The 14,327-nt window shown below is 37.9% G+C and overlaps 1 protein-coding gene across 1 annotated transcript in view; it reads left to right on the forward strand.

The window, feature by feature from the left end:
* The window catches only part of SH3YL1 (SH3 and SYLF domain containing 1), a 41,403-nt gene extending 27,372 nt beyond the window's left edge, over positions 1-14,031 (forward strand). The window contains exons 9-10 of the mRNA XM_080914992.1: positions 12,765-12,821; positions 13,706-14,031. Coding sequence (XP_080771118.1) covers positions 12,765-12,821; positions 13,706-13,896 — 248 coding nt within the window. The 3' untranslated portion in view covers positions 13,897-14,031. The remainder of the gene's footprint in view (positions 1-12,764; positions 12,822-13,705) is intronic.
* The last annotated feature ends 296 nt before the right edge of the window (positions 14,032-14,327 follow it).

A 14,327-nucleotide genomic window follows, 5' to 3' on the forward strand; every position in this document is an offset into this window, starting at 1 on the left:
AGCACATCACCTCCCACTGAGGCCAGATAAGGTAGTCCTCTGCTACATATAGTTGGGGTCATGGACCAGCCCGTATATGCTCTTTGGTTGGTGGCTGGGAGTTCTGAGGAGTCCTGTTAGTTGATACTGTTTTTCTTCCTATGCAACCCCCTTCAGCTCCTTCAGTCTGTCCCCTAACTCTTCTATAGGGGTTCTTGTCTTAGTTAAGGCTTTATACTTCTGTGAACAGACATCATGACCAAGACATGTCTTATAAATGACATTTAATTGGGGTGGCTTACAGGTTCAGAGGTTCAGTCTATCATCATCAAGGAGGGAGCAGGGCAGCATATAGGCAGGCATGGTGCAGGCAGAGCTGAAGGGCTGAGAATTCTACATTTTCATCTGAAGGCTGCTAGTGGAAAACTGACTTCCAGGCAGCTAGGATATGTCTTTTTTTTTTTTTTTTTTTTTTTTTTTTTTTTTTTTTTGGATAGTCTCTGCATTTACATTTCAGATGTTATCCCCTTTCTGCCATTCCCTTTCCCCTCCCATGAAGGTGATCCCTCTCCCACCTCAGTCTCTTGACATTCCCCTACACTGGGAAAATGAGCCTTCACTGGACCAAAGTCCTCTCCTCCTATTGATGCCAGAAAATGCCATCCTCTTCTGCATATGCACCTGGAGCCATGGGTCTCTCCATGGGAACTCATTGGTTGGTGTTTTAGTTTCTGGGAGCTGTAGTGGCTTTGGTTGATTGATGGATGATGTTGTTCTTCCCATTGGGTTGCAGACCCTTTCATCTTCAGTCTTTTCTCTAGCTAGGATGAAGGTCTTAAAGGCCACACCCACAGTGACACATCTACTCCAACAAGGCCACGCCTACTACAACAAGGCTACACCTTCTATAAAGTGCCGCTCCCTGGGCACCTTTTACAAACCATCACAGTCCTGGACCTCAATCCAATGGCTGGCTGTTAGTATCTTCACATGTCTCAGTCAGGTGCTGGGAGCCTCCAAAGACAGCCATGCCAGACTCCTTTCTGCAAGCACATCTTGGCATCAGCAAGAGTCTACGAATGGGATGGATCCCAAGTTGGGCCAGTCTCTGAATAGCCTTAACCTTGAGTCTCTACTCCACTTTTTGTCCATGTATTTCCTTTAGACAAGAACAATTCTGGGTCAAAAATGTTGAGATGGGTGGGTGGCCGTGTCCCAAAACTGGAGGCTATGTCTATTTACTGGAGGTGGTTTCTTCTAGTTCCATCTCCCTGTTGTTGAGCTTTTTGGCTAAGGTCATCCTCATTAAGTTCTGGGAGCCGCTCTCATCCCTGGAGTCCCCTATTCTCTAGGAGTTCCCCCATCTCCTGCCCCACACTACTATATACTTCTGTTCATTCCTCTGGCCCTCTTGGCTTCTCTCCTGCCCCCCTCCCATAGTCCTATCCCTATTTTCCCCTCCTCCCACCCAGGTCCTTCCCTCCCTCTGACTCCCGCGATTATTTTGTACCCACCTCTAAGTGGGATTGAAGCATCCACGCTTTAGCCTTTTTTCTTAAGCTTAATGTCATCTATAAGTTGTATCATGAGTATTCTGAACTTTTTGGCTAATGTCCACTTATCAGTGAGTACATAGTATTTATATTCTTTGGGGTCTGGTTACCTCACTCAGAATATTTTCTAGTTACGTCCATTTGCCTGCAGAATTCAGGATGTCCACATTTTTAATAGCTGAGTAGCACTCCATTGTGTAAATGTACCACAATTTCTGTATCCATTCTTCTGTTGGAGAACATCTGGGTTCTTTCCAGCTTCTGGCTATTATAAATAAGGCTGCTATGAACATGGTGGAGCATGTGCCCTTGTTATATGTTGGAGCATCTTTGGGGTATATGCCAGGAGTGGTATAGCTGGGTCCTCAGGTAGTACTGTTTCTAATTTTCTGAAAAACCTCCGGATTGATTTCCAGAGTGGTTGTTACTAGCTTACAATCCTACCAGCAATGGAGGAGTGTTCTTCTTTCTTCACATCCTAGCCAGAATCTGCTGTCACCTGAGTTTTTGATCTTAGCTATCCTGACTAGAGTCAAGTGAAATCTCAGGGTTGTTTTGATTTACATTTCCCTGATGCCTAAGGATATTGAACATTTCTTTAGGTGCTTCTTGGCCATTCGAGATTCTTCAGTTGAGAATTTTCTGTTTAGCTCTGTACCCCATTTCTTAATTGGGTTATTTGGTTATCTGGAGTCTAACTTTTTGAGTTCTTTATATATTTTGGATATTAGCACTCTATCGGATGTAGGGTTAGTAAAGATCTCTTTTTCCAGTCTGTAGGCTTCCATTTTGTCCTATTAACAGTGTTCTTTGCCTTACATAAGCTTTTCAATTTCATGAGGTTCCATTTGTCAATTGTGCTCCTATGTTCGAGGTGCTTCCCCACTTTCTCTTCTATTAGTTTCAGTGTATCTGGTTTTATTTAGAGGTCCTTGATCCATTTGGACTTGAGTTTTGTACAAAGAGATAAATATGGATTAATTTGCATTTTTATATACTAACTGCCAGTTAGACCAGCACTATTTATAGAAAATGCTTTTCTTTTTCCACTGTATAATTTTGGCTTCTTTGTCAAAGATCAAGTGTCCGTAGGTATATAAGTCAGGGTTCTCTAGAGTCACAGAACTTGTGAATAGTAACTATACAGTAAGGGAATTTGTTGATGACTTATGGTCTGTAGTCCTAACTCCCCAACAAAGGTCAGCAGCAGCTGTGAATGGAAATCCAAGGGTCTAGCAGTTGCTCAGTCCCATAAGGCAAGCAGGTGAAGAGAAAGAGCCTTCCTTCTTCTAATGTCCTTATGTAGGTCTCCAAAAGAAGGTGTGTCCCAGATTAAAGGTGTGTGTCACCATGTCTACATCTAGGACTTGCTTTGTTCCAGATGACCTTGAACTCTGAGATCTTGTCTCAGTCTTCTGGGATTCATAGCCACTATGCCTCAAGATCTCCATGCCAAGATCCAGGTCAGAAACTTTTATCTCCCAGCCTCAAGATCAGGATCATAGGTGAGCCTTCCAATTCTGGATTGTAGTTCATTCTAGGTATAGTCAAGTTGACAATTAGGTATAGACACTACAATAGGTATATGGTTTTATTTCTGGGTCTATTCCATTGATCAACCTGTCTGTCTCTGTTCAAATACCATTCGGTTTTTTTATTGCTATTGCTCTGTAGTACAGCTTGAACTCAGGGATGGTGATTCCCCCAGAAGTTCTTTTATTGTCAAGAATAGTTTTCGCTATCCTGGGTTTTTTGTTATTCCATATTTATTCAATATGGTACTCAAAGTTATTGCTAGAGCAATTAGACAACAAAAGGAGATCAAAGGGACACAGATTGAAAGGAAGAAGTCATGGTACATGGTATCACTGTTTGCAGATGATATGATAGTATGCATAAGCTACCCCAGAAATTCTACCAGAGAACTCCTACAGCTGATAAACAACTTCAGCAAAGTGGATGGATGTAAAACTAACTCAAACAAATCAGTAACCTTCCTCTATACAGAGGATAAAATGGGCTGAGAAAGAAATGAGAGAAACAGCACCCTTCACTATAGTCACAAATAATATAAAATATCTTGTGATTCTAACCAAGCAAGTGGGAGCTCTGTAGGATCTTCAAGTTCCCAAAGAAAGAAATCTAAGAAGACTTAAGCAGACGGAAAGATCTCCCATGCTCATGGATCAGCCTAGTAAAAATGGCCATCTTCCCAAAGCAATCTACAGATTCAGTGCAATCCCCATCAAAATCCCAACTCATTTCTTATAGAGTTAGAATTATCAAATTAAGGCTTCATGCATGAGCACTGTCTTTGCATCATTTCCACCTCTTTCTCTCCGCTCTAATTCCTCTTGTTTTTCTAGTTCCTTTTAAAATTTGTAACCCCCTCCTCTTTATTTTTTTCAAAGGAGATTATATATATGTATATAGACATATATCCATATATATACACACACACACATAAGTGTGTGTATATGTATATATGGATATATATGTATTTTGTATATGTATAATCTTTATATCCCTTCCATTCTTTCCCATTGTGTATATATAATTTCCATCCCTTCTTCCATGATGTCAGTACCTTGTTTGCAGAGCACTAGGACTGTGTTGTGGTGTGTTATATTGTGTTGTGTTGTGTTGCATTGCATTGCATTGTATTGTATTGTAGATATGTCACCTACGATTGAGTGCCCCACAGTCAGTTCTTGTCTACATTCTGATCATCAGTGGCCATCTCTATAATGATTTCCATCTGCTACAAAGAGCAGCTTTGATGACTAAGGAGAACAATACTTACCTTTGGACATAAGTACAGGGCTGTAGAGACGGAACAGCCATTAAGACCACTGACTGTTCTTCCAGAGGTCCTGAGTTCAGTTCCCAGCAACCACATGGTGTCTCACAGCCGTCTGTAATGGGATCTGATGCCCTCTTCTGGTGTGCCTAAAGACAGCAACAGTGTACTCACATACATAAAACAAATAAAAATCTTTTTTAAAAAATAAGTACTTAAAACGCAGTTAAAATTATATTGGTTTAGAAAAGTAGGAGTAGGTTCTTCTGTAAGGTCTATGACCTAACTTACTATGGGTAGTTAAGTGGTTCCAGTACCAGCAAGGCTTAAGTTCACTAGCTATAAGAACCACTGTTGCACCACTGGGGACATCTTACCAAGATGGTCATTGTTGTAATTCATAGACATTACAGTTAACCTAGCCAGGGCTTGCTTTTCTACCTTGATTACTTTTCTCCCTTTGGTAGCTTACATAGAACCTTCCAGTACTGCAGAGGTATTCCTCGGGGTTTACTCCAGCTCCATTCCTCCAAGTCTTGTGTCCAAAGTGTGGTGTCTTCAGCAATAGTTCTAGGGGGCAACAAAGGGCCCCTAGATGTTTTGGACACTCTTGGATTCCCCTGGATCCTCATGCTTAGGGTTTTGTTAGTGAGTCTATGACTCTTGGAGGGATCATTATAACCCCCAAGTGGCATAACTTCATTTAAACTATAAATGTGTGTGTGTGTGTGTGTGCGCGCGCGCGCGCGCGCGCGTGCACAAAATATTATGTTTCCCTCTGGCTCCAACATCCTTAGTGTTATTTAACCTTCTTCCATTCCTCTTCCCAACCTCATTTTCCCATGCCCCCTTCATAGTACCCATGTCCTCCTATCTCACTCTCTAGAGCTCTTTCTCCTGCTCCCCATAGTCCCTTTTTTTCTATCTTTCTAGTTTAAGAGAAGGTCTCTCCAGGTTCTTTACTCTCCTCTTAGGATTCACAAATGAGGGAAACTATGTGGCATTTGTCTTTCTGGGTATTGGCTACCTCATGCCGCATAATATGTTTTCATTCCATACGTTTCATTGAAAATTTTGTGAGTTTTCTTATTTCTGGGCATATGCCAAAGAGTAGCATTGCTGAGTCATGTAGTAAATCTGCATTTAGCATTGAAAAGTCTCCTACTGAGTTGCATAGTGGCTGCACCAGTTTACAGTTCCCAACAGAGAACAAGGGTTCCCTTTCTCCAAATCCTCTCTAGCATTTGTTACTGGTTGTTTTCTTGATCTTGGCCATTTTTCCTGCGGTTAGATGAAATAACAAAGTAGTTTTAATTTGTATTTTTCTAATTAAGAATGTTGTACACCTAAAGATATTTCTTGACCATTTTTTTAATTTCTTCTTTTAAGAACCTTTTGTTCTGATCCTTAGCCCATTTTTAATTGGGTAGTTTGTTATCTTTATTCTTTTTTTTTTTTTTTTTTTGAGTTCTTTGTTTATTCTAGATATTGTCTGTAGGATGTTTAGCTAATATTCTTTCCACTCTACAGACTTTCTCTTGATACTTACTTTGTTGTACAAATATATACTCTTTTAGTTTCTTGAGATCATCGGTGTCAACTGATGACTTAATTTCAGGGCAAATGTACTCCTAGCCAAGAAGTTCTTTTTTGCACATATATTTTGTAGTCTCTGCCTGTGTCTGACTCTAGCAGCCTCAGCTTTTCAAGTTTCACACTAAGGTCTCTGATGCATTTGAAGTTTCTTTTTGTGCAGTGTGGTAGATACAAGTCTAATCACATACTTCCAAGTGTGGGCATCCAGTTTTTACCACAATATTTGTTGAAGAAGCCATCTTTTTGGTATCTTTGTCAAATATGAGATAACCGTGATCATACGCACACATATTTAGGTCTTCTATTCAGTTGAGCTGATTTACATGTCAGTTCTTGTGCTGGTACCATGGGGTGTTTATTTCTATATTTCTCAACTATAGCTTGAAATCTGGTATGATTATTTAGTCTTTCTGACCAGGATTGCTTTGGCTTTCTAGGGTCTTTGTGGCTATGTTGGATTTAGGACCTCTTTTTTCTAATTTTTATGAAGAATGTAATATGGATTTTGATTGCATTGAATCAAAAGCAATCTGTAAATTGCTTTTGGTAGGATGGTCTTTTTTTTTTTTCCAATATTAATTCTACTAGTGCATGAATGTGGAAGTCTTTCCAGCTTCTGATGTGTTCATCCAGCTCTTTCTCTAGAGATCTAAAGTTTTCATTGTAGGAGGTCTTTTTCCTTCTTGATTATTTTTTTATTCCTAGGTATTTTGTTTTAATTGTTTTACCCTATCTTATGCCTTATGCGTATTGGTGTTTTATCTGCGTCTGTGTATGTGTGACTCCTTGTGGATAGTGCCCAAGGATACCAGAAGAGGGTGTTAAGACTCCTGGGAATAAAGTGAACAGGCAGTTGTGAGCTACCATGTACAAATTAGGATTCAAACTCAGGTCTTCTGGAGTGGCTGGCACTTTTAACCTCTCAACCATCTCTCCATCCTCTTTTCTTTCTTTGTTTTTTTTTTTTTTTTTCAGGGTGGGGCATATTAGGAATGGGGAGTGAACTGGGTTATGGGTTTCTTTAGTTGTTTTTGTTTTTTATTTGATTTTGCTTCCCCACTCCCCCACTCCCCCACCCGCTCCCTGAGGCTAGTGTGAATGGGAGTGTTTCTATGATATCTGTCGGGAATTTTGTTACTAGTATCTAGGGAGGCTACTAATTTTTGTTAGGTGATTTTATATCTTAACATTTCATTAAAAGTGTTGGTCATTTCTAGAAGTTTTCTGGTGGAATTTTGGAGATTTCTTAATGTATAATATTAAATCACCTATCAGTAGGGATAATATGACTTATTTTTCTATTTGTATCCCTTTAATTTCCTTCTCTTGTTTTATTGCTCTAGCTAGGTTCAAGTGATATACTGAAAAGAAATGGGGATAGTGAACAAACCTGGTTCAGTCCTAATTCTCATGAGGTTGCTTCAAGTTTTCTCCATTTGGATGGTGTTGGCTGTAAGGTAGTCATACAGAACCTTGGTTAGGTTCAGGTATGTGTCATCCTCCTGCTCTACTATTCTTAGGACTTTTATTATGAAGGCATGTTGGGTTTTCTCAGGGTTTTATTTTTGAGATGATTGTGTGACTGACTGTCTTTACATTCATTTGTATGATTTATTACATTCATTGACTTAAATACATTGAGCTCTTCCCGCATCTCAGGGGTAAGGCCAACTAGATTTTTCTGGATGATCCTTTTTTATATAATCCTGTAGTTGTTTTGCAAATGTTTTGTTTAGTATTTTTGTGTCTATATTCATCGGAAATATTGGCCTATCTTCTTTTGTGTGTGTGTTTAGTTTGGGTATGATAGTAATATGTGCTTTGTAGAAGTAATTTAAAAGTGCTCCTTCTGTCTATTGTTTTGAATAATTTAAAGAAATATTAGTTGTAGATCTCCTTTGAAGGTCTGGTAGACTTCTGTGGTGAATCCATCTGGCCTGGTTTTTTTAGTTTAATCCAGGTTTTTTTATTTCTATTTTAATCTCCTTTTTGATTATGTGTTTGTTTAGGCTGTTGGTCTCTTCTTGGTTTAATTTAGATCTGCCCATTTTTAGATTTTTCTAACATAATAGACTATGGATTTTTAAAGTATTTCCATATAATCTGAAATTCTTTCACATCTGTTGTCATGTTTCCCTGTTCATCTCTGATTTACTGATTTGGGTTATCTGTTTCTTTTGGTCACTTGGGTTTGTCAATGGTATTTGTCTTCTCAAAAACCAGCTGTTAGATTTGTTGATTCTTTGTATTATTTTATTTGTTTCTGTTCGATTAATTTATATTCTGGTTTGGGGTTTTTATTTATTTGGTTTGTTGGTTTTGTTTGGCTTTGGATTTTCAAGACATAGTTTCTATGTATAGCCTTGGCTATGTAGGACCTCACTTTGTAGACTAAGCTAGCCTTCAACTCAAAGATCAACCTGCCTCTGCCTGCCAAGTGCTAGGTTTAAAGGAATAGGCCACCACTTCCCAGCTTATGCTCCAGTTTTTAGTATTTCTTGTCATCTATTAGATTTGAGTTAATTTATCCTTGCTTTTTCCAAATTTTGAGTTGGAATACGTCGGCTATTTGTATTTTTCCTGATACTTTAATGTAGGCACATAGAGCTATAAATTCCCCCTTAGGACTGCCTTTCTTTTTATTGTCTTTCAAATTAAGTAAAATATAATCATATTACCCATCTGCTCCATTTCCTCCTTGCCCTCCACTCCTTTTCAAATGTATGGGCTCTTAATCTTTTATCATTATTTTTATATACACAAATAAATATGGAAATGCAGCCTGCTGTTCTGACTTACGCTGCTCATCTCTGTGGAAGACAAATTCTCCCTCAGCAACCACTAATTGTTTTCAGATAGAGGAGGACTCCTGTGTGATTTCCCTTTTCTACATTGGCATTTCTATTGGTGTTACCATTTTTCTGGTCTTGTTATCATTTCTCTGGTCTTTTTAAGTAGACACATTAGTGAGATTCTGTAGGTATGCCTTCCCCAGCCTATGTAGAAGACACAATATTACACCACATATCTTGATTACTGGCTTTCATAATCTTTCCACTCCCTCTTCCTCAATGTCCTTAGGAGATATGTTGTATTTATACCAATATATGCTACGCATCTCATAGTTACTTTTTCTCTGAATTTTAACATATTGCGGATCCCTGTCATTTTTTCTACACCAGAAAGAGCTACACTTCCCTGTGATTATAATAATAAGTATTTAGAATGAAGTTTATTAAAATAATAGTAGTAGGTTCTCCTCTGAGAGCTGTGACCTCACAAACCACAGGTAGTCAAGCCATCAGGTTTGCAATCCTAGTCATGAATTCCCTCTTAATGAGTAGGTCTTAAGTCCCTGTAAGCAGCTTTTTTGGTTCCACCAAGACTTGTATCTTGCTATGCTGATCATTGTTGAATTTCATAGGCTTGGGACTGCTTTTAGTGTGTCCCAGGGGCCTTTGTTGTGTTTTGTGTTCATTTTTATTTAGTTCTAGGATTTAAATTTTTTTGACCCCATTTGTCATTAAAATAATGTGTAGTTTAATTTCCATGAGTGTATGAAAGTACTAGAGGTTTGTTTGCTGTTGTTTTTAAAGATTTATTTTGTTGTGGTTAGATCAGATACAGGGAGTTATTCCAACTTTATGATTTTTGGGGGGATTTGTTTTATTTCCCAGTATGTGATCTACTAAAGGGAAGCTTTCATGTGCTGCTAAGTAGAAAGTATATTCCTTGGTGTTTGGATCGAATATTCTGTAGGTCTCTATTAAGTCCATTTGATATATGATGTCATTTAGTTCTGATGTTTCTTTGTTTATTCTTTGTCCAGGTGGCCTGTTTTTTAGAAAGTTAGGTACTAAAATCACCTACTAGTAATATCTTCTGAGTTAATTATGCCCATGATAAAAATGAAGTGTTCTTCTTTTTCTCTTCAGATTAACTTGTTTAAAACCTATTTTGTCAGGTATTAAAGTAGTGACCCCTCAAATTGCTTTCTAGTCCCATTTCTCTGGCATATTTTTTCACTCCTGTCCCTTTAAGGTAGTGCCTATCTTTGAAGGTAAGATGAGTTTCTTGTACACAATAGATAAATGGATTTCCTTTCTTAATCTCTTCCACTAACCTGTGTCTTTTAATTAGGAAATTGAAGTCATTAGTGTTTACAGTTACTGTTGAAAGGAGCGCATTGCTTGCTGTAATTTTGTTGGTGGTGGTTTTTCCTGTTTGTGTTCTTAGTCATATATTTTGTTTCAGTCATTTTAGCTTTGTTTTCTTTCTGTAGTGTCTTGGCTATACTCAGTAATTCTCTTCAGTCCAAATTATTACTTCCAGTATTCTCTGTCAGGCTAGTTTTATGCATACTAATTCTTTTAGTTTGTTCATGTCTTATAATGCTTTTCCTTCTCCTTTTTACTATGGTAGATAGTTTTGCTGGGTATAGTAGTCTAGGTTGGCATCCATGATCTGTTAGAATGTGAAGTATATTGCTCCAGTTACTTCTGGCTTTTAAAGATTCCATTGAAAAATCAGCTGTTACTCTGATGGGTTTTCCTGTATATGTAACTTGTGGTTTGTGTCTTGCATTCAGTGCCCTCTTTTGTTCTGTATACTTAGTGTTCAGCTATAATAAGCTATAGGGCATTTCTTTTCTGGCCCCACCTACTTGGTATTCCCTGTGCTACTTATTATCTATATGAGTATGTCTTCCCTTAATTTGCAGCTTCTATGATCCTGTTGAGGATCTGGTATATGTCACTGACCTGGCATTCTTCTTCTTTTAGGCCTATAATTTTAAAAATTGGTCTTGTGGTGGTATCCCAAAGTTTCTGCATGTTCCTTTCCTATTTTTTTTTATATTTCTTATTCTTTGCCTGAGTGGTCCAGTTCATTTACTTTATCTTCTCCTGTTTATATTCTGCCTTCTCCTTGATCCATTCTATTTGTAAGCCTTTACTTTCCAATTGTGTTGTTGAGATTTTTCAGTTCCATCTTTATTTCAGCTTGAGTTCTCTTCAGGATTTCTATCACATTACTGAATTTAATTTTCAAATTTTGAATTGTTTTTGTCATTTCATCTATTCACATATTTCTATTTCTTTGGATATTCAGGTGTTTGTTGTGATATTTTTAGCTTCTTTGAGCTATTTGTTCATATTTTCTTTATAGTTACTGAAGTCTTTGATGAAGTTTATGATTCTTCTTTCAAATTTCTGTGTCCTAGACTTCATCTCAGTAACTCAGAGAACATTTCTATGGGACTGGTGAGTTTATGGACACAGATCATACTGTTTTTACCTGTTGTTATGTGAAGTTTTTGTACCATGGACCTCTTTTGTTTTTTGATGTGCCATGCTAGCCTACCCCAGGCTGGACTGGTGCAGGAACTGGGAGAGCTAAGCCTGCAAATATACAAATGGTGTGGTAGAGCTTAGAACTGGGGAAATCGATCAAAACAGGGTGTGCAGGAGCTTTGTGAGCAAGCCTCAGAATGGGCCTAGGAATGGTTGTTAGCAGGCAAGGAAGAGTTTGTGTTCTCGTCAGGTTTGATCAACTTGAAACAAACCTGAACATATCTGAGAAAGGAGAATATTAATTGGCCTGTGGCATGAGTAAGAGGTATTTTCTTGGTTGATTATCAATGTGGTACAGCCCACTGTGGCCTTGAACAGAAGTCCACCTGCCTCTGCCCTTCTGAGCGCTAAGTAAGACTAACTATCTGCCCAGCAAAAGTTTTAATTGTTAAATGAAATAAGTCTGTCTTCTTGTTTTTATAAATTCATATAGTTTTTAAAATCATGACTAAGGTCTTTCTACCTTCTGTTGAAATATTGCATTCAGTACCTTGGAGATTCTTGTGAGAGTGTTCACATCTGATTCAGGGATGTTTTTCAAATACTTTGAGATCATTTTATCAAAATTTTCTCTTCCTCTCCCAATATATAAGTTAAAACATTGTTAAATACCTTTATTCACTCTATAAAATTTGAATTTCCATCTATTTTGTTTGTATATTAATTTTCATTATACTATATTCTGCTCTTGCTGTGTTTTCTATTTGTAGAGATGTCATTTTATGTCTTTCAGTAAAAATGTTAGTTTCTTTTGTCTGGTTGGGTTTTTTGTTTGTTTGTTTGTTTTGTCTGTTTTTATATTTTATATTTCAGATTTGAGGAAATCTTAGTTTGCTTTTGTCTGTCTAATATCTGGCAATCTACCCAAAGTTATTTCTATCCAGTTTCTTCAAGTAGGCTCCTTTAAGGTGCTTCCCTTATGTGCTGATAACCTTTTCTGTGGAATTTGGAGAGGAGGCGATGTGCAGACCTCCGGTGCAGAGAGGAGTTCCTCAGAGCCAGCGCAGTTGAGAACATGAGAATGCGGCTTGAAGGCTGGGAGTGGGCGCTGTGCATCAGCGGCAGTGGGATTCAGCTCAATGTGGCTTGTAGCCTCTAATTCAGAAGGAGAAATACGATTGCTTAATTTAAACAATGGTATCCATAGTATGTTGCTATCATACGCCTTATGACTATTTAAACAGGGGCTCATCTATGTGAAGTCTGAATATTCAGAGATCCCTGTGTGGGGTGGCTAGCTTTCTCACTAAGGTATTCTTTGGTTGCTTCTGGAAGAGATGTGCAGAGACCATGGACTAGTATCAGGCATGTTAGCTCCTTATGCCTTTTTCTACATGGTCTTTTGTACAGTATTTAAGCATCTCTCAGTTTACAGCCTGGCCCAGTAGTGTAAACCTTTAACAAGGTTAGGATTGATGGTTTTCTCTGTCTTATATACTATAAGAAGCTTTTAAATATCTCCCCATTTTATTTTTATTTTGACAGGAAATAGAAATGAATATAAGCTATATCCTGAGCTTTCCAGCTATCATGAAAAAAGTGGTAAGTAAAAGGCTATTACTTAAAAATTACATACAACCACCCTACAATCACATGATTTCCAAGTAATTTAATGGGTTATGAAAATCTCTGGGGAAGTATTCATAACTCTATGAGATTTTTTTAAGAAGTAAGTTTAATTGTAAATATTATTTAGTGACAAATGACATGCTTTTGATCTATGATAGAGTTTGGAAGGCCAGTAGAGTCTATGTGGCACCATTTCTAGTAAAATCATGTCTCCACTTGTCTTACTTACCTATTTCTTAGAAATTTATCCTAAAAGAATTAGGCACTTTTTAAAAAGTGAGTTGAACACACACTGAGGCCAAGGATTAAACAGCTGTTAATTTAATTTTCTAAATTTGCCACTGAGGTCATCAAATTATATGCTACTGAATTTATAAACTATTGAGGGATTAGTCATTCTATATAAATACAAATAATACTGTCAAGAAACCAGGTAATCAAAATGTAGATATTATCATGTAGATAAAAAAAATATTTCAAATGCCTTTCTTGATGAACCTGGTGCTTTTGACTTTTCCTGGCTCAATTGGGCCCTGCTCTTCTCGGTTTTCATGTTTCCTACTGTGACCCCATGGCTCTGGTCCCATTGTAAGACAGTGTACACAACATGTAGCATATGTGGAGGCCCCAAAACAACTTCTACCATGTGGATCTTAGGGATCTGTCTGAGAGCCTCATCTTTCAAAGGGAGAGAATTCTAAGGTTAATATTTGTGAACATTGAGAGATGGTACAGTGTAGGTTCTGGCGCCCTTCATTGGAGCCAAGAAATGAAACCCTAACTGATCAATTTATATCTTTTATACTCCAACTTCCTTCCTAAAATATTTATAATTTAATTATATTTTCTTGTTTTAGGCAGTTTGAATCAGCCAATAGAAGTGACAGCATTATACTCTTTTGAAGGGCAACAGCCAGGGGACTTGAAGTTTCAAGCAGGAGACAGAATCCTAGTTATATCAAAGACTGACTCAAATTTTGATTGGTGGGAAGGAAAACTTCGAGGTCAAACCGGAATTTTCCCAGCCAACTATGTAGCTATGAATTAAAGTCCGTGCTATTTTGTTATTCGATAATTGCACAAAAATATTTCTACACAGACAGGATTCACTATTTACTTCAAACTGTTTAAACACACCCTTGCTCTGCAAATGTTTCTATCCAGTTGTAAAATATTTTCTCTGCATATAAATAAATGGTTAAATTAACATGTGGCTAAGCAGTTTGTGTTAACTTAATCAGATAAACTGTTCCGTAGTTCCCATCAACAGTTTTTATGGGCATGATTCTTTGGTGTTCATCAGACTCCCCCCACTGACTGTTGAATCTGACTGCTTTCTCCCTATGTTCTGGGGAGGAGTACCGCTTTTATATGGACTTCTGAACATCTGGGTGTGGCTTGTTCTTGTCACTTAGCAAGGTTTAGGTGATTAAATGAGCCTGTGAACAGAAAGCATAGGAGGCTCACACAGAAGACAGG

Source organism: Micromys minutus (assembly GCF_963924665.1).
Source record: "Micromys minutus genome assembly, chromosome: 1".
Taxonomy (NCBI): Eukaryota; Metazoa; Chordata; class Mammalia; order Rodentia; family Muridae; genus Micromys; species Micromys minutus.